At 40.4% G+C, this 26,876-nt stretch overlaps 1 protein-coding gene across 1 annotated transcript in view; it reads left to right on the top strand.

Moving 5' to 3' along the window:
• The window catches only part of KIAA1549L (KIAA1549 like), a 72,134-nt gene that overhangs the window by 38,945 nt on the left and 6,313 nt on the right, over window positions 1–26,876 (top strand). The window contains exons 13-19 of the mRNA XM_018076135.2: window positions 1,538–1,716; window positions 3,230–3,447; window positions 8,059–8,188; window positions 13,257–13,604; window positions 20,257–20,354; window positions 21,537–21,682; window positions 26,135–26,286. Coding sequence (XP_017931624.1) covers window positions 1,538–1,716; window positions 3,230–3,447; window positions 8,059–8,188; window positions 13,257–13,604; window positions 20,257–20,354; window positions 21,537–21,682; window positions 26,135–26,286 — 1,271 coding nt within the window. The remainder of the gene's footprint in view (window positions 1–1,537; window positions 1,717–3,229; window positions 3,448–8,058; window positions 8,189–13,256; window positions 13,605–20,256; window positions 20,355–21,536; window positions 21,683–26,134; window positions 26,287–26,876) is intronic.

Raw genomic sequence — 26,876 nt, 5'->3', positions numbered from 1 at the left:
GCAACTTACACAAGAACTGGTTCAAAATTCCCCCTGGGAAGAGCATCCATGCTCATTGTCATGTGGATACCTTCCTGTTCACTGTGGTCTGTGACAGGCAAGGATCTCTTTGTTGTCTGGTTCTGCTGGTATGGTGTCCTGGAGGGTGTGGTGGTCGGGGGAGTCTGGCAGTTATTTCCACTGCCTGTGATCCGCTCGCTCTGCTGAGCACACAGCTTTGGGGTGTTTGAACAACCCCAGGAGGGACAAGGGGATTTCAGACCCACTAAAGACTCCATCCTGTTTGGACACTTCCGTGGAGCTGGAGGGACAATATTTAACGACAGAATGATTTAACCCATATATTACTCAAAAGCTCAAGTGGTGCCAACTCCAGTCCACTATGAGCACAGACAGAAAGATAATGAGCTTACTCAGCGGGTTCATATTTTATGTTACTGCTGTCAAATATTTTCTTACAAAATTATTGGCTGTCTAAACCGCTGAGTTTATACAAGTCCGTTGTAATTTGTGCAGTGATTAAATATTAAACCAGAGTGTATTTTCAGAGGAAATAAATTTAGAGCAGACCACTTTGTTCTTTAGCAGAGGATCTCTGCTCCTGTCAGTTAGGAGATGGAGCAAACATTCTTCCCTCTAATAGCCTAATTATTCAAAAATGTTTGCAAGGATCTCTTTGTAGAATTTGTGCTCTTGCTTTGGTGTCATTCTTTCATTCCAAAATGAGGATAAGAGGTTTCAGATTCAATAACTGATGAGGTGATGGAGGTTTACAAAAAAAAAGTTTGAGGAGAAGGGCCCATGAAAGAATTATCTGGGCATGTGAAAGAATTATCTGTTTATGTAGAAACCCAAAACTAAAGATGCTTTGCCATGCCATTTAATTTTAAAGATTGACAGAAGCCTCTTTTTGCCTCTTAAGAAATTTTAACAGTTTAACTTTACAGACACCTGAGGTGCTGCCTTGCAAAGCAAAAAATTAACAGAAAACAGGATGTCATCAGTTTCTTAAGGGCGTTCATAACACACAGCAATAATGCTTTTATTTTCATAGATGGCATTTTTAGCATTAACAACTTTTGACAAATAAACCTACTTATTTCAGCAAATTTTGAGTATGCTCTTGAAGTATAAGACAGGAAAAAAATCTGCTCTCGGGTTAGATCAGGTGTAACTACTGATGATTTGGCATGTGAGGATTTGTGTGTATGTGTGTTTCCACGTAAAATCTAGGAAAACATGTACTTTAACTGTCATTTTCATGCAATTTTCTGTTTCATTCTTCTCCTTTTTCCCCATCTTATTAGTGCAGATTGGAAATCAACCTTCCTTTGGGGAAGTGACAGATAATCCTTTGAATACCTAATGTTTTCTGTGATCTAATGGGATGTTTTATCCAGTGTAAGGGTCTCCCAGGTCTGCACCTCGAGTGCAGTGAGAACATCATAAATCTAAAGCATGTACTTCCTGAATTTCACCTTGAACATGCAGCAAAACTATTTGTGTCTCTGTGCTGAATAAGTTTGATGTGCTTTAGTGCCCGTGAGCGATGAAGAGGAAGGAGGCATTCTCTTTGATAACATTGCCAAATCCACCATTGACCCCTTCGACACCTCTTCTGGATCAGTACAGCTCATAGCCATCAAACCTGTGGCCCTGCCTGCTGTTCATGCTGCATCAGAGAGGAGCCAGGAATCTGCCATCATTAATGGAGAGGTAAGGACGGTCTGATAATGTCTCCAGCTGTTTCCTTGGCTACAGCCACAAGTGGAACAATCTGAAGCCTGTTAGGGTTGAGGACTGGTAGGAGCTTTTCACCCTGATGCTATATAAAGGTCCATTAGCACTGTGGACTGAGAAATCTGAGAATTTAAGATCTGCTCTTTCACATGCACCTGTGAATGCCTGCAGCCTTGGAAGAGGCAATTTTCTATATTCCTACCTTCCCGATGTCCTTCTCTCCTATCACATGAATTAAAAAAAAAAAAAGAGTAATGAAGGCAGAAAGCAGAATCACATCTTTGTCTACGTGAATTCTGCGACTGAGCGTGGAAATGTGTATGGATCATCTGAGTGCCAGGCTGATCTTTCTATACTAAGAAGTACCTCTCATTCACAGTAAGAAGGGATGCAGTGGGACCGTGGCCTTGCTCACTCTGCACTCCAGCCTGTACACAGAGAGTGCAGTTGTTTACTGTGAAAAAGAGTGGGATGGTGCAAATGTCTGATCCAGACGTTGGTCAAAAAACATACTTTGACTTCAGCACTTATATTCATGTTTTGATGTACATTTAATCAAGACTGGTCCATTTACAAAGGACTGAGGCTTTTATCTAGTTGTTAAACATGATGGGAACAAGCAAGAGAGGTGCCTTGTTTGCAAACTCACACTGCAACAGTCCTTTAAAGATCTGCCAGAAACTCCCTGACCTCCTTTAAAAGCAACAGGGAAGGCTGTTACCAGAGACACAGTAAAAGACATCAGGCTTCCCATGTGGGCCTGGATTCCAGCAGCCTGTTGTGCTCTGTTTCATACTTGTGTTTTGAATCCTGACGTGCCATGCAGCCTCCAAACTCAGAGAAAGGCTTATTTAGACTTCAGCATCTATTTTCTGTAAAGCAATAGGATGACACTCCTGTTGCTGTGTGCTCCCTTGCTCATACACTTCCTGTAATTTGTGAGAAGACTGCAGAATTTGACACTGGAAGCACAAAGCCCAAGTAAATTCCTGATTTCCAAGTAACTGCCAATTTGAAGCAGGAGAGAAATTTTCTCAATACTTAGGAGCAACCATGACTGAGCTGGATCAGGTCACGCCAAACACCCTTTTTTTAAGGATCCTCTCTGACAGGGACCCATAACAGGTATGTACTTATGGGACCCTGGAAGAGTTTTCATCGGTGAGTTCTTCCCGTGGTGCCCAAAAGCAGGCAGGGTGTTGGGTCACACCAACTGGCTAACATCACCAGTGTTTTTCTTCAGTGGGTGTATCTGAGTCACTGTTGTAACGGTACACGGGTTTTAGGCTAAAATTATTTAACCATCTGCCAAGCCATAAAAATGCAGCGACTCTGTTCACTTGCAGTTCCTCGCTGCTTGCAGATGGCACGGTGTGGTACGAAACACGCTCTGAGAGATGACACATGCAGAGCATCAAACACACCCTGACAATGTCGTTTGGAAGTGGCCAGCCCACCACCATCCTTCAAACACCTTCTTGCCTTTTAGGTGAACAAGGCTTTGAAGCAGAAGTCCGATATAGAACATTACCGCAACAAGCTGCGCTTGAAAGCCAAGAGGAAGGGCTACTATGACTTCCCGCAGGTTGATAACAACAAGGGGCTGACAGACAGAAAAAGGATGTACGAAAAAAACCAGAAAGAGCTTGACCACATTTTGGATCCTGATGCAGATGTCTCATCTCCATTTGCTGAGCCTAAGAACAGGTGAGGCTTTTTACATGCAGTTTCTTCATCTGGTAGGAAGGGTGATGTCCGGGGAGTCAGAGGGGCCGTTCTTAATGAGCCAGCTGTTTGTTGTGTGGTCACTGGTCCCTCCTGCTTTATAAAGAAAATTCATATAACCCATGGAAAGCAAGTCCTCTGGTAAAACTGCAATGTAGTTAAAAACCAAACAAATGGAAAGATAAAAAAAGGTAAGGGGAGGGACTGTTGTAAGTAAGTTCTTCTGAGTCATTTTCAAAGGTAAACAGAAAAAGTGGTAGCAACGTGTTTAGTAATACTGAGAGTACATTTTAGGCTGGAAGTTAGCATCTGAATTTGTTCCTTTCCAAAGTTCAGTGATGTTATTATTTTGTGATTATTTTTATCTAAGTATAAGTATTGCAGTAGGCACGAGATAACAGAACCAGTACGTTGTCCACGTATTTCAGAATGTATCTGTAAGGTGTTGTGTGTACCTGTTATTGGTGATCTTCCTCTGCCCGTAACAGAGGAATTCATAATGTGCTCATCTGTGATGTGAGGCTGGCATATTGTATAACAGTACTAATGTTTGATTAACACTTCACTGTCTCGTGAGGATGGCACACCAGTAGCATTCATCTCCCCATTTTAGAAATGAGGGGGGAGTGCACATGCTGACTCTGAGCCTCCTGAGGCGGGTGGGTGGACCTGCTCTCTGTTGCTGGTGCTCTCTGAAAGACAAACTGATGTATTGTAATGAGGAGATCACACCAGTCCTACCCCAGGAACAGCACAGATTCCTCTTCCTCAGGTGTGGCAGCAGTGTGAAGGATTATAAAATAGTGTGTTCATCACTGCACCTTGTACCAGGAGGGCTCTGGTTCTCACTGTAATCAGGGACAAGCAGCAGTTGATCCATGAGAGAAAAAGGGATACTGAAGTACATTTCCTCTGGAGGTGGCCCTCATGCCTGGAGGTGCAGTCTTGTATCCCATCTCCTGGAAAGCAGAGACCAAAATTTTCCAATGAGCAAAAATCAACTTCGGTCAAAGCGTCAGTAGTGACAGATGTTGCACACAGTGCAACTTCAGCGATTACCCTTGGGGCACAGAGATAAAAAGGACTGTAGTGGGAATTACAAAAGTAGTGTTGGCTCAGAATATGGGCAGAATCTGCGATCAGATGAATTTCTGTAGGTCTGCAGTTAAATGACTGAGGGATACTGCCCTTGGTGGGCTGTTTCCCTCTGTTGCACTGGTCAATGAATGCAAAAGATGCTGTCTCACCTGTTATGTTCTTGGTGGAGGACCCGGGGCATCATTTCCTTGTGCAGTTTTCCAGTTTATTGTGCACTGAAAAAGTAAGAAACTGAACTCTCATTACAGGGCAGTCCTGCTCTGGATGCTCTGTCCAGAAGGTACAGATGGAACACCGGGAACATTTGTTGAGGAATATATTTAGTGCAGGTGGCTGGAAAGTTTCTTTAACACATTGATGTGAGCGTGTGCTGTACATACAGTGGTGGATTGAGGCGTTGCTTTGGATGTTTGTTATGTGTCACATGCCACATAGGAAATGTTTCAAGCATTACACTGAAGCTTTAATACTAGCCATCTGCTTTTTGTTAAATATACTGATGTTTGTTTGCTCATGTGCCAGCGTAATGAGAGATCCCAGAATACATTTTTCCTGCCCATTATCTCATGTGTTGTGTAAACATGTCACAGTCTATTTGAGATAGGGATCACAGGCATGATATAAACTGCTTGAAGGCAGGTGAACTGCAGTGGAGGAATGATTTCAGCGTGTAGCTGAACCATGAAAGGCTGGCTGCTGCATTTACTTGTTAAATGTATAGCCTATATCCCTACACGGGAAGAGAAAACCATTTCTGATGCACTTTCTGTAAAGACACAGGACGCGTAATGAACTTCACAGATGTTGCAGATGTTTACAAAGAAAGCAACTCCAAAATCTGTGCTAAAATTTTCACACCGGGACCTGGAAGTGAACTCGATAATGCTGCAGCACACATGACAGTTATTTATCCCTAGTTTTCTAACAAAAATAAGATGGCTAAAATGGCACACTGCTGGAGGAAAACCTTGAATAATACTACAGGGTAGCATGGGGTTTGGTTATTAATATATGAGTCAATACAATTGTATTTCTGTAATGAAGTAAAATTGCTTTAAAAGCAATCAGCGAAGCGTACAATTGAGAAAAAATATTTCAAACTTTTTCTGCTTTGAGTTATTGTTTATGTCATTAATTGTAGCAATTAAAATCTGAAAAACTGCATTTTTTGAAAATGATATCACTAACAGGTAAGTCAAGTTTTTAGGGAAAAGGTTTATTCCACTCTTTTCTGTTTTGTATATATTTGTGTAACTTAAATCACATTATTACAGCATTTCCGAAATATATCAGAAAATAGAGAAGCAGTTGATTGCTCAAGATTACCTTTGCGTTTTGGATGATTTTTAAATTGTATTTCAAAGTGATATACAATACATTGTTGCTAAATGATTTGATTTTTCCGGAACAAACAACTTTGTGCTCTTCAGTCTTCCGTACCATAAAACTCATGTTTTAAAACATTCCAGTTGTATTCCCAGAAGGCACTTGCTAACCCATTTGAATGCCAGTTGTTACCATTCATACCTCCTTTCTCATTACTAAAACTCTCTTAAATGAGGTAATTGGCAATCTCAAGGTACTTTTTAAGAGACTAGTGATGATATGAACTATTCTTGGATTTTCTTTAATAGTTTGTAATCAGGTCAAGAATCTGCATGTATTACAGAGCTGTATATTTGAATCCCTTGGAAAATATATCACAACTGCCTCAACTAAGTGTTTATGAACCTACTGTAAAACATATGAAATTTTAGAGACCTTTAATGTAGGCAGATAAGGATTGTCAGATCTGATTAGCCTTTGCATAACCTAGTTCTCCCTGTTTTCTGGTAATATCAACATTATAGTCAGAGGAAGACTATATGGGAAGAAACAAGAGAAGGAACTTGAATTTGTTCAATATTATTTTTATAGGGGAAACTTATTTGAAAAGCTCTGCTTGTCTTCTGCTTTGGCAGCGCATTTGGGACTTTCAAACATGAGCATGGTGATTTGTGATCTGAGGTCACACACAGAAGCTTCTGGAACTTGCCTTTAAACTAAGTACATGACTGAGTAATTTGTTTAATCAGAAGTTTGAAATTGATATTTCATTGTCCTACCTTTTATCCTGTCTGATCGTGTAAATGTCCCACTTTCTGGATTTCTGCAAAACAGTTTCTTCTTCTCTAATCTGTCAAGGCAAAAAGTGCTGCTAACCAAATCTGGAATATCTAAAGAATTATTTATCAGTGAATTCATTTGGACCATCTTGTCTGTTCGTTCCATTGATGGCTCTGGAGTCATTAAACCATGCAGTGACTGAAGGTGTGAATTCAGACATAACAGTGTGACTTGTCTTCACTGTGAACTTTGCCAGGTCCCCTGTGTAAGCAGCACAGAGACACATTAGATGACCTGATCTAATTGTAATATTGTGAATGGAGTAATTGCACAAAGCAGAAAAATAGCATGGCTAGACAAAGATAACTTTGTATCAGGCTCTAACTGTGTTAATAAATGAGGCTGGCATGCCATTATTTCATCTGTTACTGATCTACAACGGGACCAGTGGCTCTCTGGGCTGTGCAAAGAAAATGACTAATGGACAAATACAGCATGAAAACAACTCCTAAATTCTTCTGGTTTAGAAGTAGCCTTCTTAAAAGATACAGTTTGATAAAGATCCTGTATCACTATTTGGCAAACACTCCTGAAGATACGTACAGATATGTTTGGTATTTCACAGAGGGATGCTATATTTGTTTTTGTGTAACCAGTAACAAGGGCAGAAATGGTCGTGCTGGAAAGATTACAGGGTATTTTGGGTATTCAGTTGCATGCTGCCTTTCTCTTACATTTGCTTCCCCTTGCTCCTGAGCACACAGTGGTGAAAGCTCAGTGCCTAGGGACGAGCAGCACTTCGCCCCAGTGTTGCTCAGAGCTGTGCTGGGAGCAGTTGAACCCCAGGGAGCACAGCTCTCTGAGGAAGTTGTGGCCAGTCACCAAACTGGCTATTTAAAAACAGCATCTTGCAAGCAGTTTCCTCCCACTCCTGTTTCTCTTCCCGTTCACTCTGCTGGGTGTTTGTTACAGCGGAGCGTTATTCTACTTCTCTCTCATTGCTCAGGATCAGCAACCAAACCTCTGCTCCCCGTCTGTGTCTGTGGGAGGTCCTGTTCTTTCTGATAATTTTTTTTTAATGAATTTGAATCATATCAGCCGAGGTTAAAAGGGACCTGATATCTTCTTGGGACATATTTCTTCTGATAAGCTCCCACATGCGATGTCCATGTCTTTTACATAACTTTATTTTCTTATCAGTGAAAAAATGTAATCATCTCTTAATAACATTAATGATTTCTAGCACTTCATATAGAAGGACTATCCTATAATAAAGTGGCATTTTTGTGAACCTCATCATCTTAGAATAAAGGTAAGCATTAAAAGCTGCTGCCTGTTGTATTTTTGTTTTCTTTTTATTTTACTGTTTCCTCATTCCATGTTTTCTAGGCAGCCACTGAAGAACTCGGTGTACAGGAGCAGGCAGTCTCTGAACAGTCCTAGCCCAGGAGAAACTGAGATGGATCTTCTCGTGACCCGAGAAAGGCCTAGGCGTGGAATCCGTAACAGTGGATACGATGTAAGTTCATTGGATATATGCAGTGAAATTTTCTCTGCAAAGTCTTAACTTACTCCTAAACCCAGGAAACTATTGATAAGCCACAAACCAGATTGTCACGGGATATTTAGTGTTAGAGGACTTTATGTGCACTCAGCAACCTGAAAAAAAGCTCAGGATGTTCAAAACGCAGACTCTTTCATGTGCTTTATCACTGTACATCATTTTATGGTCTGAAATGCAAGAAGGTATTTGCCCTGAAACTCATTATTTGCCAAAACGCTGTGTTTTGAAGTTAGATAGTTCTTCTAAGTGTGCGGCCACTCACATGACTGAGCTTTTTTCATGGCAGTTAAAATACCCTGTTTGTTCTGAAGAACAGCCTGAAGCTGCTCTCTTGAGTCAGAAGAATGAACAACCAAATTCTGGGAATTTCACCTCAGTCCTGATGTCTCAATGTTTTGTGGAAATCCCTTAGGGACAGATATTGTCCTCTTGCTACCTCAGAACTGGGAGAGTTTTGCGTAGGTAAATGTCAAACCCAGCCAGAGGAGTTGCTGCTTTACGGTCCAAGGAGCTCACACAGCCAGCACGAGGCAGATGAGTTGTCTTGTGCAGTCTCAACATACACTGGGTACAACTTGGCACTGTGTGCACCCACAATGAGGACAAAAATAGGCCCCACACTGGGGTAACGTAGAACTTTTCAATCCTTCGTCACGTGTACAAACTGCTGTAGCTCAGCCAGCCCTGAAGAACAGTCCCCAGAGAAAGTCTAAACCGTTCTGGAAAGCAGGGAAGTTCACCTGTGGTTGTTCATCCTCTGAACTCTGTAGATGACAAACATTTTGTGTGGGGTTTCATTGTCAACCCTTCCCCCCCCAGCTGCCAGGAGCGTGTTTTTAGCAAGGTGAAGTAAAGTGCCAAGGTCAGGGGATATGTTCAGGGAAGTTTAAATCTTTTAGAGAATTCTTCAGGGCATGTTGTGGTTGTCAGATTTCTTAAATGATTTTCTGCATTTGGACACTTCCCATCAGACAGCAGGAGTCATGTTGGGCCACGTACGTGGGATGACTGGTTCACTGCTCTCTGAGGGATTAGAATACTAAGCTAGCAAAAGCTAGTTTTTCACAGGGGATGTTTTCCTGAAATCAGTGTTGAGAACATTCTGAGAGGGGCCGTGGCAGCAGATTTTAATAATATATTTTAGTATATTGTGTATACTATATGTAAAATGTATTTTAAAGGAAATTAGTTAAAAACTTTGAAGGTAGATTAATGAGTTTATGCGGATTCTGAAGTGTCCTGCAAATATTTGCAAACTCTGAGATCTGTGCACATCACAAAGAAAATTTGCTTTTGCCTCTCTTTTAATGCTGCATTTTGGGCTACCTGCCGCTGGCACAGTCTGTTTAACTGATATGTTACATAAAATCCTTTTGCCCAATGCACTGCAGATTCGCTGCAGTGCACCTCTCCTAACTCAGAATGTATTTCCTGTCTGAAAGCAGAAAAAATGCCACAGGGAAAATGGGACAGGATATTGAAATTTAGTTCCCAAGCCTCAGCCTGCAGCGTGGGCTGGTTTCCCTCACTCCTTTTTGAGGTTCCTCAGAGCTCTGCCGAGTGTCTGACGGGCTTCGTCTCCTGGGATACTCATGGGTGGGCACTTGGAGCTGTATTTATGCATGGAATTCATATGGATCTCACCAGTGGTGCAACTAAACACCTCTGTAAAGCTGACTTCTGAAAATGGGTGAGGAAGGGCTCTGAGAAAGGGATGGTTTGAATATAGTAACACCTGGTACCATTTTTTGACGTCCAGTTTGTCCTTTAGAAGGTTCCAGCCTTCTCAGACTCCTCTAATATCTTCCTTCCAGAACATGTTATTTAGCAACAAGTCCTGCCAAAGAATAGTGAAATTTGCATTTTATAAGCAGTTTCAAATAATTAAGTTTATGAATCAAATAACTCATGTTGTCTTTGTGTCCTGAGATTTTTATTTCTAGACTAAGAAATGGATTTTTTGAGCTGTTACCAGTACACCCATGTTGTTGTGTGTGTTGAGGTTTATCTTCTCAACAGTGATAATTTTTTTTAAAGAAAAGAGATTAAGATCCCCCAGATTCTTTGAGAAAACTCTTTAAGAATTGCTAGACTTATACGTACAACCATAGGGTTCCCCTTCAACAAAAAATTTCTAATATTTCTATTATGGTTTTCTAAAATACTTCATTCATATTTTTTTAAGAATACTTCATTCTTTCTAATTGTTTTTCATGATATTTCTCTGATCATGGTTCTGTTTCTCAGTGCTGAAAATTGCTAAGGATATGAACTTAAAGATATAATATTCTATATATGTCCATATGGAATATGTAGCTTTTTGTATTATTTTGGCACATACATTCTGCTATTTCATGTTTTCAGTATATTATTTGCCTTTATAGTGTCTTTTATAAATGAATTATTATTGAACAGTATCTATCTTTCAATTTTAAAGAATCCCAACAGGGTTTGCTATCATCACCTTCACCTAGGAATTAGATTAAGAAGACTTTATTAACATGTTTATTATTTTCAACATGTTCAAAGACAACTGTGAGTAGACCAAATGCCATAAGGAAAGACTTTAGAACCTCTAGACTGCTGTATACCTTAGCAGAAAATATTTAGGCTGGTTTTGCTGTAAAAGGAAGAAAATGACCCTATTGTACATATCCAAGAGACCTACATAGAAGAGAATTCGCTGGCATAATTTTGTTGACTTAACTAAATTAATGCAATGCCTCAAAAAGCTCATGGATTAATGTTCACCTAAGGAATTTTTCTGATATAGTTGCAGCAGCAGAATTATGTAAGTGTATAAAGTCTGTCTCTCAGTACAGGATTTTTTTTTTTCCTTCTTCATGTAGCTCTAGTCCCTTCTATTTTACAGTCACTGTGTATGAACAATATCTTGATTTTTTTGTAATGGTTGCATTAGCGAAAATGGTGGCATCTATTTATGATACATATGTGTTTCAGTAAGTAGGAAAGCAAATGGCATGCATCAGAAAGTGATAGGGTGAATTGAAATATATCTTAAAACTTGAGGAAAAGGAATGATCACCAACCAGTCTCCTCCAAAATCTTCCTGTCAGCTTTTATGTTGATCAGTCAAAACAGACTCAATGTTGACTGCTAATAGGCATCTTTTATTCGTACGATATATTTTAGACATTCTGTTGAGGTCTAATGGCTTCACCATTAGAAAACCTGATTTATTTCATCTTTGGGTAGTAGTAGGTCTCTTGTGGGATTCCATTCACTGACATTTTTACAGGCATGAGGAAATAGAGGTACGGTGGTTATTAATCACCCAGTTGGGACAGGGTTATTTTAGAGGCTCTTTGGCTGCACTTACACAAACTACCATTGCATTTCATAGTCTGGTTTCTAAAATGTACTTGATTTTTATTTACTGTAACAACACAAACAACAGTGGGATCAAAATGCAGGAAGAAAATTTAGGGAAATTACTTAGTTGAAAATTTCCTATGAAGTTTTTTCCTTCACTTTGTGCAGTTACATTCTCCCTCTCCCAGTCTGACCTGTATATCACTTAGGAAGCCTGAAGTTGGGTTTGTAGTTTTGAATTTGGATAATATACACTGTATAAACATAACTATATAAACTATGTTTGAATTCTGACATGCAAATGATTCACTGTTTTTCTAATTTTTCTTCTTCCATTTGCTGCTGAATTTTCATTAAATACAAAATATATACTTAAAACAGAGAAAATGAATGAATCTTTTACTTAAATTTATTATCACTTTTTAGACTAGCAATGTAACTCTTCTCTGAGTGGCTGATAATAGAAGAAGAAAGTAATTTTGACAGTTTCCTGTGAAAAGGAAAAATATGTATGATGATTGTCCTATAGCTTGCAAAAGGTTGGGGTCACAGTTGCTTACCTATTCAGATGTAGAAAAGCGTGATGGAAAAAAAAATGCCACACTAGGAGTTACAGAAGACTCAAACCATCAGGATAGGGCTGGAATTTTTAGTAAGAACATCCTGTTGTATTCTTTTATTTGTGTCTATTTTAAACACTAGCACAGTTCTAACCTCATGCTATATATAGAAGACAGTACATATCCTATTGTTCATTCCAGTTATCCTAGTATCCTAAATGATACGAGGATAATCCTACAGATATTTAAAGATCTGTAAGGAATTGGTTGCTGTTTTAGGTTGCTGGTTTAAAATACATATTTTTAAAACTATGGGCTGTGAAACTAATCTTAGAAAATATAAATGGAGTGCGGTATTTCACTGTCAAGTTCTTGCAGTGTGATGATTCTTTTCTGTCGTGGAGTTACAGGCAAAAAAATCTGGGAGGTGATTTATGTTTGTACTTTTCTGTACAGAAGGAATTACCCCAGGAGTAACCCTTCAAGTTAAGCTGCCCAATGTGCTTCATTCACTGTTCCCACGTTAACTTTGCATAAATATCTGTGTAACTCCTGTTTGGTGGCTGGGTGAGATGACTGAGCTGGGTCAGGGTATCCTCTGCAGGGCACAGGACCTAATTTGTGGTAGTTCATTGTTGGTGGTCCTCGCTGGTTTAGAAAGTTCAGGAAAACTGCTAAACCTTAATTCTTCTGAAATCTTAATGTGAGAGAATGAACAAAGAAATTTCAGTCTCTGTAGCTGCAATAAGCAGTCCCTTTGTGAGGGGTCCTTCATAGTGATGGTACTATTTAGGGAACCATACTCTTCCTGGCACAGTTGTGCTCCCATTGATACGACAGCTAAGAAAAGAATTTAAACATTAATTCTAATTGTTTTTAAGTGAGTCATTGACAATTTAATCTGCTACAGAGTGTCCCTGCTAGTATTCCCAGCAAACAATGTAGGATATAAAAGGCTATTATACTCCCCTGCATCATATCACTCCTTTCCAATATTTGTCGCGCGCCTCCATTGTCACAATTCCTGACTTTGTGTGTGTTACATCTGTGCTTGAGAATGTTTTGCAAAGCAGCACAAATACTGTCTTGTAAAGCTTTCTACATATACGTGCTTTTATTCCCCCCAACAGACCGAGCCCGAAATTATAGAAGAAACAAATGTTGACCGTGTCAACGAGCCTCGGAATTACAGCAGGTCCCGTCAGGCCAAAGGCCACTCGGAGACCTCGACTTTAAGTTCTCAGCCCTCCATTGACGAGGTTCGGCAGCAGATGCACATGCTCTTGGAGGAGGCCTTCAGCCTGGCCTCTGCAGGCCACGGGGGCCAGAGCAGGCAGGACTCGTACGGCTCGGCTCCACACCTGCCCTACTCGGAGGTTGTGACCAGCGCGCCGGGCACCATGACCCGGCCTAGAGCGGGGGTACAGTGGGTACCCACGTACAGACCAGAAATGTATCAGTACAGCTTACCAAGACCAGTAAGTGAAGCTTCTTACCGTGATAATCCTAAAGGTATTTCTGCTCTGAGACGCATTTTTTTTTTTTTTTAAAGTAGTCCCATTTACGTACTTAAAACCGGATCTGCTCATAACTGTGATTAGTGGGGCATATGTGAACATGCTTACCCAGACACATCTCTTGCAGCCACACAAGTACACCATAAAGTCTCGGTATCTGTTTTAGCAGCAAGGTTGTCTTGACTAAATTGTGCTTGAGAGAATAGGCTGAACTAAGCCCCAGGCTGTTCAACAGATCAAAAACTTGTTTGCATGTCTCTCTCTGAATGCATATTAGGAAACAATGTGGTTTCACAGAACAACTATGTCAGCAGCTGGGTATGAAACATCAACAGTTCTGCATCACTGGAGAGGTCCAGCACTGAAGAGCATCATTGCAAGAGAGTGAAGCAAGTGTAATAGAGTGACCTGAAATGTGGACTGTTACTGACAGTCTTGCAATTACAACTATTGGCTTGGGACTCTAGGGAAGATTTAATTCCATGGGTTTCTTGGTTGACCTTGTAAGTCACTCTCTGTCCTTCATTTTCTAGCCTCAAATTGCAGCTAGTCACTCTTTATCCTTAATTTTCTAGGCTCAAATTGCAGCTAACATGTCCTTACCTCTCAGAAGCAACAAATGAATTAAGAACTTCAGTCTGTGGGTGGAAATTGTTAATGGAATTTTATAGGTGCCTAGGCAGCAGTCATAGTAGCACTGTGCATGCTCATGGCTTGTGAAGCTGTCCCTGGTAGTTTCACTACATATGGTATTGTGAAACTCAGCAACATATTTTCTTATATATCAGGTACAAATCTAAACCAGAGATTATTGCTTTCAGATGAGAAATAACCCAACTAATAATATTAGTCTGAAAATTGTCCATTTTAAGGTGCAGGGTTTTTTGTCAGAATTTTTTTTTTTTTTAAAGATTGCATTTCAAATTGAGTCCCTTACTCTGGCTAGAATAAGATGATAATGCAGAAAAATGTCCTCGCTTCAAAATAACCATTACCATGGCTTCCTTCCATGACAATAAAAAATACATTAAGGGATGCTGCCTCTGAACTATTCTGAACATACTTGAAAGCCAGTGGCACTGCCTGCAAAGGTTCAGGCCAGTGCTATTTAAATCATGCTAAAGGTTATTTCTGGCATTTTGAAATTGGTCCTATGAACTTCATACAGCATATAATCATATTTTATGGTTAGAATTCAATTAAGAGCTCAAGAGACAGCTAATGGGGAGTCAAATTACTTCAACACTTCAAAAGAACCTTCATAAAATGAAATTAAAAATATTATGTGGTGAGAGGTTTTTAAAAAATGTAATAGACGTACTTTTTTTGGTGAATGATTCACTGTTTTCTTTCTAAGACTTATTACTGTCCTAAATCGTCTGCATGTTTGGGACCTTTATGCATTTGCTTATCTTTCTGGCATTCTCAAGATAGTGTTAAATTCCCTGAAGATAGTTATCACCACAGATTAGGAGAGGCACAGGCTACTGGACTTTGGATGAGGGCTGGCAACTCATAGTTTTTCTGCATATCAGTTTCAGGAGCACCCAGCATTTTCTGGTTTGTTCTCAGATGGGGATGGAGGATTGTAATTGAAAATATCCAGCCAAGAGGTGCATGGGAAGTGACCTGTGGGTAGGAAAAACATGGAAGAATTACATCTCAGCACCTTAGGAGCTGATTGCCTGTCTGGGATACCTCTCCTCAGCAGCTCTGGGGGAGATGCTGTGATGGGGAGTGTGTGGGAGTGGGTTGGACAACATGTGGAGAAGGTGTCCAGGCTCAGTGAGCTGAGGGGTGAGTGAGCAACCTCTGAGAGCTTTGGGGATGAGAGGTACCTGTGCACTGGGATGTTGTTACCTCTGCAAACCAAGAATTATTTATTTTTTGCCCTTTTTTAAACTTCAGTTCTTAGTGGCAATTAAAAGTCAACATTAACAATGCTGTTATAATTTGAAATATGGATTCAAGAACATTTTCCCTGCTTATTCAGAACAAATTCAGACATTGGCTTTACTGTTGAGTCTTTAGATACCAGGCAAATATAAAAGTCTTCAGTGTGTCACTCCCTTCTGAGATCTGGCTCCTCACAGCCCAGTTACATTAGACTAAACTTTTTACAAGACCCCACAAACTTTCCAGTAACTTGGTTTTATAAAACCTAATGCAAAGGCATATCATAGGTGATACAAGTGCTGCATAAGATTTCTAGCATAGACATGCTCTGTCTTTATCAAGCAAAAATTTTAAACAGATTGAGGCAAAAAAGCAAAATTCTGCATGCAAATCTCCACCTCAGTGTTGGCCTCTGTCCCTGAGTTTTTGTGCCATCTGCTTTCAGTGGTCCAGAACCCCTCCTCAAGTCTGTGTTTCTTCAGGTGTCCTCCAAGTTACGGATCTTTGGTTTCTTGGCTAATCCCACCATCAAGCTGCTGTGTATCTCTCCAGAGTGTGCATGCATCTTCTTTTTCCTTTTCCTTTTCCCTTTTGAGGCCTTCTGTGTGTTTTTTTTGTTTGTTTGTTGGGAGTTTTTTTTTACATGCTAATATTAATACCTAAATTATCTGTGGCTCTTGTGAGGAAATGCCTGTTTCCCAAACTGCCCATTGGGTCACCTGTGAAAACAGGATTCCTTCTTATGGGGCTCACATCTTCTCCAGGCAGAGAAAAGCAAGTGAAATGCAAAGCCTTAGTGTTGTTCTGGAGCCTCCAAAAACATGCTGAGTAACACTTGGCTGAGTCCTTGTCATCCAGCTGGTATGCTGTGACTGGAGGATGGAGTTATAGTGCTGATTGTGTGGCACAAGCCAGCCTTGGATCTTGGCAGATCATATTACTGCTTTGGAAATTTGCTCAGCTGAGTCAAGCCAAGAGCTAAGGCCAGGGAAGAAAACCCTCTTTATTACAGGGCTGGACCAGTTCCCATCTCTCCTCTTCACTGCTCTGGAAAGAGGAGTGATAGTTACAGAGCTCTGTGTCCCAAGGTGACATGTAGCACCATGAACAGACACTGATGACCAAGACTTGCAGGCTGATAATGTATCCATGTCCTCAGAGCTTCTCTTCATTTAACAGAGGTAAAGAGAGGTATTTTACCAAAATTCAACTACTTTCAGTAACAGCAGCTAAGTTTAAAACAGGACAGCTATTAAAGCAAAACCAAATCAATAAGTTTGTATTATTCCTGGATTGCAATTTCATAACCAAATTAGGTAAATCATTCAATGAGTAAACAAAGACACTGCTCAATTTAATAACCAAATTAGTCAAATCATTCAAAGAGTAAACAAAGACACTGCTCTTTTAATTTGCATGGTGAGATGTAAGGAGATGGATATTTCTGTAATTAAAATGCAACGTGGAATAATTTCACCCAAGACAAGTCTGTAAGTTGGGGATGATAAAAGTCTTTAAATATTGCAACCAGGGGAATGCAGCCTTAAAGCCAACTGCAAAGTTATTGTGTGCTGGCCTGTGAAGACAGGCTGAGAGAGCTGGGATTGTTGAGTCAGGAGAAGAGAATGCTCCAGGCAGACTTAAGAGCTCCTTCTAGTACCTAAAGGTGAAGGCTGGAGAGAGATTTTTAGTAAGGGCATGGAGCGGTAGGACGAGGGGGAATGACTTTAATTTGACAGAGGGCAGGTTTAGATTAGGTATGGGGAAGGAATTCTTTAGTCTGAGGGTGGAGAGGCACTGGCACAGGTTAACCAAAGAAGTTGTGGCTGCCCCATCCCTGGAATTGTTCAAGGCCAGGTTGGATGGGGCTTTGAGCAACCTGGTCTAGTGGAAGGTGTCCCTGCCCATGGCAGGAGGGTTGGAACTGGATAATCTTTAAGGTCCCTTTTCTTTCCTGCATCCTGACAGGTGGGACATTAGACTTTTGTGGGTTGTAGAAGACAGTGATGCAGGTGTCTGCTGGTGGCTGAACTTTGTCTTCCAGAGGGTTTATCTTCCTGGGCCCAAAGGCAAAAACCCTAAAGATCCTTTTAAAAGGATTTTTTTTGAAGAGTAAAATTAGGAAAATCTGTGAAATCAGCTGGGTTGTGGATTTTTTTCCCCCTCTCTGATTGGATTCGCAATGGTGTACAAATTTCAGTGAAGTGACTTTAATTCTACATGATTCTCTAATCATGCTGGTTAGCCAAGAACCTAAGGGCTCATCTAAATCTGCAACAGGACTCTACAGTAAAACTTTAATTTAATTTTGCTTCTGAACATTTTTTTCTGTTTATGTGTTGCATGGAAGAAAACACTAATACCCCAACCCATTGGAGAAATTCTAGAAATTTTATTGGAGTTCCCTCTCATAACCATCTAGGTGTCTGTGGAAGCTCAGCATGAGGACTGACTGTTCTCAGCATGCTGTAGCAGATCTTTTTACAGGATTTTTCACTTTAACAGGATTCTCTCTGCCCAGCCACTAGCAAAATATTGCCAGTCACTCAAAATTGTTCATCCCCTGTGTAAGCAGCAAAATAAATGCTTCGATTTTCTATTTTACTTTTTTTCCCAAAAATTTTCAGTGCAAGTCGCAGCATATATGTGAACTGTGATCCCTTAAAATATCTCCTAGGATGTCCTTATTCCAAAGCACATCCACTAACACACAGAAGAGAAAACCCAGATCTACTCTGAGTCTCTGCCAACCCTTCTAAACAGTGTCTGGAGTCGCTTTCCACCCTGAAACATTATCTCATGTGCTGTTCCTTTAAAATAGAGGGAATAAAAAGGATTTCATACTTGGTACAAATGCATGCTGAGAGCAAGATGTGGGATGAAAGGCTTGTGGAGCCAGAAGGAAGTGTTCAGCCCAGCCTGTGAGAGCACTGCCAGCGTTTGAGGTGCAGAAGAGGCATTGCAGACCATTTCACATTCAGCACTATTAGAAGAAATATAATTGAGGTTTTTCTTTGATGCAAATAACATTTGTTTTTTTTTCTTTACAGTTCTTTCATTAAAAATCAGTATTTCCTGGCTAAGAAATGTAGCAGTGCCTTTTGAGTTTTCTTTTTCCCTACCTAAATGTAGAAATTCTTTAAATATCATGGCAGCGTGGTGAAAGTAAATATTAGGAGACTGTAGGTGGCATGAAAGAAAAAATTATTTTCACAGACATGCCTTTGAGGGTTTCTACCCTGCTTTAGTAGGGGTGGCAGTGAGAGGAGGGAGGAAGATGCTTGGTCTGTATTGCTTTTCCCTTGGAGACACTGACATCAAAAGTCAGTGTTTGATAAATTACTTTTCCTCCTTGTTAACCCAGTTTTGCAGGTATTTGAGAAGGAAGGTATTGGAATACGGTCTAAATGTGTAATTTTAAAAGATGATTACTGAAAGATAGTGTTTTCTGATACGCAGTGTGGGATTTATATGGCCAAATTCAAACCTAAATGTAGGTGTTAAGTCTGAACTAATCATATAAATCCTGTAGGCTCTTTCTACAGGCGGGAGATAGAGCGTGACTCATCCCATGGGGACGTGTTTTTAACTTTCTCTGCTGTTTCTGGAGGGAGTTTCTCTGGCTGAACCAGATACCTCTTGTTTAGAGGGCCAAAGTCCCACCACTGGCCTCCATTTTTTTTGTCAAAATGCCCGTGTCTTGATAGTGGACAGCCTTCCCAAAATTTGTTGTTTGTTATTGCTCTGATTTTATCTTTAATCCTGTGCATTGCTTTGAAGCATTGTCAAGAAAAGCATAATTTAAAAAAAATCACAACCAAACAATGAAACAAACAACAAAAACCCCAAGACCCCCAAAAACCCAAGAAAACCAAAGTCTCACCCATCATATGTTGAAGAAAAGTGTCAAAGAAACACTAATGAGATACCATTCCTTCATCTTTAGGTATATTTAGCAAAATTATGACCTCTAATCTATAGCAGTACAAATAATTTAGAAGGGAAACATTGTCCAACCTGTCATTTTTTGAGTGCCATGGGTTTCATGCACATGAATACTCATCCCTCACACCTATTAGTGATGAAACTCAGAATTATTATGGGCAAGTTGCTGAATTTTGCGACTTAGTGGGTTGGTCCTGTGTTCCTCTGCATCAGTCTGCCTTTTCAGAACTGTTTGAGGCCTTTGTTGCTGTGCTAGAAAGTTACAGAGCTTGGGGGGTTTGGGAAGAATTTTCTTTTCATCTCTTGAAGGCTGAAAGGAAGAGGTTGAAATATGGATTGCTCACAGGCGGCTTCGCCTCACGACGTGTTCTGAGGATGCTTTCTGAATCTTTAAAATACTTTCTTTCTTCCTGGAGGAAGATACTGAGGTCTTTTTCCTGTGGTCCAAAACAGCTGTTGAGTCTCACACAGTCATAACACATCTGCTTTGCCAGCAGGTTACAAATGTCACAGAGACAGTATTTAATGTATTTTATTTTAATTAGGCTTCATCTTGTCTCTGAATTCATTCGTTCAGGTTTTCTTCCACATTCTAAAATCACCAAAGCACTTTAAATTCTCAAATAAATGCAATTACTATTGATGCCACAAAAATTTAACTTCCTGTTGAAGGGCACATGGGGTAGGTATTTAATTTCTGACTTTCTTTAGGTTTTTAATTTGACTGAGCTCTACTGGTGTTTCAGAAAATATTTGTTTTTCTCCATTACAGGCTTATAGATTTTCTCAGCTTCCTGAGATGGTAATGGGTTCTCCTCCCCCTCCTGTCCCTCCCAGGACGGGTCCTGTGGCTGTTGCCTCTCTCAGGAGGTATTTATCTTTTATTTTATTTTAGGTATGATCTTTAAAAACCGCTGTTGTAATAAGAACTGGGGCAAACCCTGAAGGGGCACTTAAAAGGCACTTATAAAGACACATTCATGAAATTAGAAACATGTTGGGTTTATTTAATTTCAACACAAAGAGAAATAACAATGAATTTTCCTCTTCTATTAGCTAGTCTGCTTCAATAATAGGAAATGCAGGCTGTGATTTCTTTTAAAGCATGCTTTGCCTCAGCACACATAATGACATATTGGATTGAGGGTGTGTGGTAGATAATTCACACCATCATTCTCCTGCTTTTCTGTATGGTAAGGGCTTGCAACAGGATAGGGGTGAATTGCAAGATGCTTCTCAGCACCCTCAGGTCTGGGGACATCTGCCCAGCTCTCAGATATCTCATACCTGCATATCTGAGCCCAGATATGTGCAAGAGCCTGATTGCCTCAGCTCAGCACGTGCAGTTTGCCTCTTCCTTGCACTAAGGCATTTGATTGAATGCATTCCAAGGAATTTTTGCTCTTCTGTGGTGGAGGAACTCATTTAGCCCTCAGTGCTGTGTTGGCAGGTCTGAGGCACCACGGGCCTGTGGAGGTCTGTGGAACAGAGGCCAGAGGAAACATTTCTGAGTGGCTGCTTATGATACTGTAACTGCATCAAACTATTCAGGATATGGACATAGTGAACGTTTACATGTTCTTGTTCATCCATTACATTTTAACTCTGAAGCAGCTGGGACACACCATTTCCAAAGATGTTAGTACTTGCCAAGTGCAGCTAACATCATTTACCACAGTAGTCTCCTACTACATGATACCATATCATGCATACTGTAGTGTTGTGGTGCTGCTTGCAGCCTTGGGTTGGTGAATTATGGTAAAGCTCTGGGTTTTGTGTTGCATTTCACAGGCATTTGTTTGAAGCAGCAAGCAAAGGCTCTGTACAATGGTAATAAAGTGCTCTGGCAAAAGAGTGACCAGGCTAAAGAAGTTGTCTGCAAATTTCTCCAGACTTACTGTTCTCCAAACTTCTGTCGTGCCAGAGCAAAATTGGGTAGCTCATTCCCAGCTGGCTTGTCCTGCTGTAGCTGATAGGCATGTATGTGGCTATAAATCTCTTCTGTAGGTCAGAGTGACTCGAGTGTCTATTTTTTTCTTTCCTAATGCACAGGTCTACATCAGATATTGGCAGCAAAGTGAGAATACCTGAGTCCAGTGGAGCAGATCAGGCCCAACATCATGATCAGACAGCTTTTGCACCTGGTTCGAGAGCTCCAATGTCTGTTGGTCCACTTGATCAATCAGCTTTTCACTCAGGTGAGAAAATAGTGCGGACTCAACTTGCAGCTTTGAGAGCCTTATATATTATTTTGGATACAAATTGAATGCATGGGATATAGCAAATATGGATGATTATTTGGAGAAAGATGTGTTAGGTGGGGTCTCTCCTGGTGCAACTGAGAGAGACCTACAAAGGGTTTCCTGCCTCTTTGTAAATGCAGCATCAGCTGCATTGTAAAATACTTACCCTGCAGAAGCACCAGGAAATTGTCTTTTCTGAAGGTGAGATCCAGCAATACTGTCCCAGATGTTCTTTGTTCAAGTATGGCATTCTGCTGGCTCCCTAACCAGGACTCTGAATTACTAAATCTCAGTAAAAATGTTCATCAGTGCCATAAAATCCAGTAGCATTTTTGGGGCTGGTGTAGAGGGCATTGGTAGCAAAAGCTGAAGTGGGGGCACTGGGACTTCTGTGTGACTTGTATGTTTGTGTTTCACCATGTACAAACCAAGCAAAGTGGGAGAGAGAGATAATGGGGTTCTGAGGGGCATGGAGAAAGGATCCTTTCATTATTTTATCAGTCAAGAATATCAGTCCAAGTGCTTGATAACAGAGGATGTACAATGGAGCTGTAAGTTATACTACCATAGGGAGGCTAACTGGCACTAAACTCTGCTTGATGTGTCAGAAAAGGGGAGAAAAGTGGACATAAAGAACAGCATGTGAAACACTGAGGTTTTCTAACCTTTCTGTGGGATGAGTTTTATGACTCCCTGTTTCCTGTGGAGAAACTTAACCCCTAGTCTTGTCACAGCAGTGGGCTGCTGAGGGAGGTAAGTTGAAAATATGTGCTCCCTTCCCTTCAAAACAGAAGGCAGTGGTGCTTTTGCACAGTCAAAGGTAACAATCTGTTATTTCATCACCCCTCCTGCTTTGGACAATAAAGTTCCTGCCCAAATGCAGAAAATATTTTGGGTCTGAAAGTCCCGGTTTTAAAGACCTAACCAGTTCCTGGTCCTTTTGATATGAATTTTGTTTATAAATGAATTGATTTAATAATGAGATTAAGCTGATACACTGTTTTGATAGTATCTGGATAACAGCTGGAAAAATACTTGAAATAGCTCCTTCTTGAAGAGCTGTAGAAAAGAGCTTACAAAATCAAAAAGAATTTTATGTTGTCAGTTCAAAGTTTTGAAATTAGAAGGTTTGTTAGACATTGCTCTGTTAATCTGCCAGAAAAATGTCTTTCTTAGCTTCCTCAGAAGTAATAGTTACCTGCATTGTCTTCAACATCATCTACTGAGAATAATAATGTGGATATGCAAATGTGTTGTCAATTAATTAAATACAGTAGGTTTGAAGGATCCTACACTCACTCATTGTCATCCCTTCTGGAAATGGTGCATGTGAATCTGAAAAGAGCAGATGCTCACCCTTTCATTTTAAAACATTTCGAGCTATAAAATATGCCTCACTACCAAGAACCCTTCCTGTATGTGTGCAGTAATATGATCTGTGGGATTTGCTTTTTTATCAGTTCCAGTGATGGGGAGGTTTTATTGCTGTGTGTTAAAAGCAGGTATCTTGTGCTACTGCTGAAGAGTGGCTGCATTTCAGAAGAGACCAAGTGACCTTTGTGTATATTGTGGAGTTTACCAGAATAATTCTGGGAGTAGCTGGAGGAGACTTTCACGTATGACAGGCACTACAAAAGGCTATAATATAGGCAGGGAAAGACAAGGAGAGCTGTGAGAAATGTGCAACTGTAATGCAAGTTTTCTAATGTTCTGATATGAAAATAAGTTTTTGTTGTCTCAATACATGAAGAAACATTGCTGCAGGTGCTGATTTGGAATGTAAGGGTCTAATGTCACTCTCATCCAGCCCAACATCGGCTCTAAGATAATGATGTTGCAGTAATAATTTAAGATAAAGTATTACATCATCTAACAGTGATCATTTTGAATAATAGCTCATTTTTCTGTGGTTAAATTAAAAGAGTGCTTTGATGTAGAAGCCATGTGTCATGTACAGGAGCACCACTGTATTCTCTGTACATATCTGAAGAATATTTATTTCCAGCTTTGCTAACTCATTTGAAATGGCAACCCTTGTGCTGTTTATGACTTGGAAAGAACTAGGCTTGCCCACAACTCTTCTCTCAGCCCACCCACCTCCTTCCAAACCAAGGGGCTGGAGGAACTGGGATAGAGGCCCTGTGAGATACCCTGCAGTGCAGGCATACATTGTAGATCCCACTGGTCCATAGTAGTTCCACAGTGGACTGCTTCACTGAGGGCTGACTCCAGCATCCTGCCTGACACAGGTGAAAAGGCACTATATCCCAAAGCCAAAATGAAAGCTTAGTCCCTAACAGTAGAAAACACTGTGTAGATGTAAAGCACAACAGAGAAGTTTTTAGTCCATATTTTGGATGACAATATCTCTCTCATGGTTTCTTCCAATTTTTAGCTTGTTTTGGTTTTTTGTTTGTTTGTTTTGGAGGGGGGCTTGTTTTTGTGTTTGTTTGTTTGTTTTGGGGTTTTGGAATTTTTTTTATTTGTTTGTTTTGGTTTTTTGGTTTGGTTTGGGGATTTTTTTTTTTGAGACAGTGTTAGAACAGATGATATGTTTCTGCTCTGGAGAAAAATGTTCTACAAAATATATTTTTCTCTTGTTTGCATGCCTTGATTGCATCCAGAGCACTTCTGGCCTGGGAGTCCATGGGAGGTCATTGAGAAACTATAAATCTCTGAGTTTGTGGAGACTGCTTTGGGGATGGATGTCACTGGTTGAGCCTTTCTATCTCTGTGCATGTGCCCATGCAGTGTCTGCATCACCTATGAGAGCAGATAGCATAACCCACTTGTAAATGGTTCAGAAGCAAAAATGTGCCAGGGCTGTAAATGACATTCTGGGGGACAGATAAAGGTATTTGAAGCAGCCAGTAATTGATGCTAATTCAATTATACTCTGTGTGAATTTTAGGGGAATGCCTATATCTTGTGATTTTGTCAGCATAGTGGTATCATATCTTCTGAGAGCAATTAGTAGCAATATTCAAACGATGTGCAGTTGGAAGGGAGAGTATTTTCTCTGCATTGATTCCAGTACAGAGAATCTGTCCATCTATGTAACATTACACTCCTTCCATTCCTCAGTGAAAATGTTTGAGTTGTACTTTGTTGTGTTCTTATGGGGTTTACTGCCCCTTCTGCTTTCACAGAAAGGACGTTATTTTTGCTATATTCTGTGAACCTGAAAAGTAAAATACATGTCCATGTATTATAACTGAGTACTCAAATCATACTGTACACGTGCTTTGTTTACTAACTGATAAAGATGATACACAGCTCTCCCACCCAGGATTTAGGGATGAGGATTTTATGACCTTAGTGTAGTAGTGGTACAGTTCTGGAGTCTTGTCTTCACATGTAAATAGACAGTGGAGGAAGGAAGACTTACTGGACAAGCAAGATGTTTATATTCTATTCTAAACTTGGCAAATACACAGGGTTATGAGAGCAAATCTCAAGGGCAATAATGGGAGAGCACATCTGGTCTTCTAGGCAGCCTGTGGGTAATCTCTGTAACTGCAGCAACAACCACATTGCCCTCTGCATCTCTGAGCCACAGGAATAAATCCTACCTGAAAGCAGGTGTAACCATACCCAGAGATTTGGCTGAAACTTATGCTAGGATGGCTGGTTTCTTCCACTCGAATTAGAGTGTGAATTTTAGTGGGTGGCTTCCCGGACATCCCTCTGCATGCATCTTGATGAAGACATGATAAACCAGATTTGGTGTCAACAAATTCCCTTGGAAATATTTATTTAAGTTGAAGCTGCATAGTTTATTGCAGTCATAGGGTGTTCCTGGGAAAGGAATTGAGCAGGCAGAACCTTGGTATATTTAGAGAAGCAATGAAGTTTCATGATGGAGTTGTTGGGAGTACAGCCTGCTAAACATATCAGTCACTCATTTTTGTAGGTTTTGTGCCTGGAGATGTTAAGAAAGATTGCATAAACCATGAAAAGAAAGGTGCATTATGCTAAAAACCATGGTAACAACAGCTAAAAACTGAATACAAGGAAGCAAATGTAAGGGGGGAAAAAAGCCTTTTCTCTTATGATTGAAAGTTTTGATGAAGATCAGCTGTTACAAGGGTCAAGTTGTAAAGACTAAGTCCTTGTATGTACCTGAAGGCTGTACAGGTTTATAAGGACAACTGCCAATCTTGCTTTCTCCAGTATTTCAAATCATAGAGATGATTTGAAAGAGCATCATAGAGATGCTCTTTCCAGAGAGTGGGAACCTTACAGACAACCAGTGGCGATCACATTCTCACAAAAAAAACCCCCCAAAACCCCAAAAAATTACCATTCAGCGAAGTTGTTTCACAGCGCTGTCTTCTAATTTATACCTGAAAATCTCAGCTATTAATTATGTCTACTCTTTTTTATTATTATTTATTTATTTAATAGGAAATACGGTACCAGCAGTGTTTGCCATACCAGCAGCAAACCGACCTGGCTTCACGGGCTATTTCATCCCGACACCACCCACCGCATACAGGAACCAGGCCTGGATGCCCTATGCTGGAGAGAGTGAGCTGCCAGGCCAGTGGGCAGACTCTGTAAGCATCCCTGCTTTTCTCACTGCTTATGTTTTCTGTGATTCACACAGGAGGTGTTTTAAGTAATTCTTAAGTGGTCAGCAAGGATAATTTTTCCTCGAATGGGAATAATCTCTAGTAGTGAAAAGCCATAGGAGAGGGCACAGATACTTCAGCTGGCCATCCCATGGACTGTGAGCAAGGTCTTTAGACAGTGAAATAATTCACTAGGTTAGGGTCAGGCACCTGTTTAAAGTTGGCGGGTTAGATATAATTTTTCTTTCCCAAGACAGAGGTTAAATATTTGGATAGACACGTGACAGGAGAGGGTGATGCTGCCTCTCAAGGTGGCCTTGTGCTGTTTGAAATTTGGGGAACGTCTTTGCCTCCTGAAGGCTTCTCTCCAGACAGCCAGAACCCTAGCTCTGCACTGCTGCAACCCTGCTGTGCAGTGTTTCGAGTTCTTCTGCAGGCTGGAGTGACAGATCATAAATTAAATAATTAATTGCACAATCCTAGACTGGAACAGATGTAATTTTTAGCCCAAAGTAAACCTACATTTCAAAGAATTGAAGTTGGAACATCCTAAAATGAATTGCAGTAGTTTGTCA

The sequence above is a fragment of the Manacus vitellinus genome, unplaced genomic scaffold (genome assembly GCF_001715985.3).
Source record: "Manacus vitellinus isolate BGI_N305 unplaced genomic scaffold, ASM171598v3 scaffold_30_pilon, whole genome shotgun sequence".
NCBI lineage: Eukaryota > Metazoa > Chordata > Aves > Passeriformes > Pipridae > Manacus > Manacus vitellinus.
This window is presented reverse-complemented; position numbering and strand designations above follow the sequence as displayed.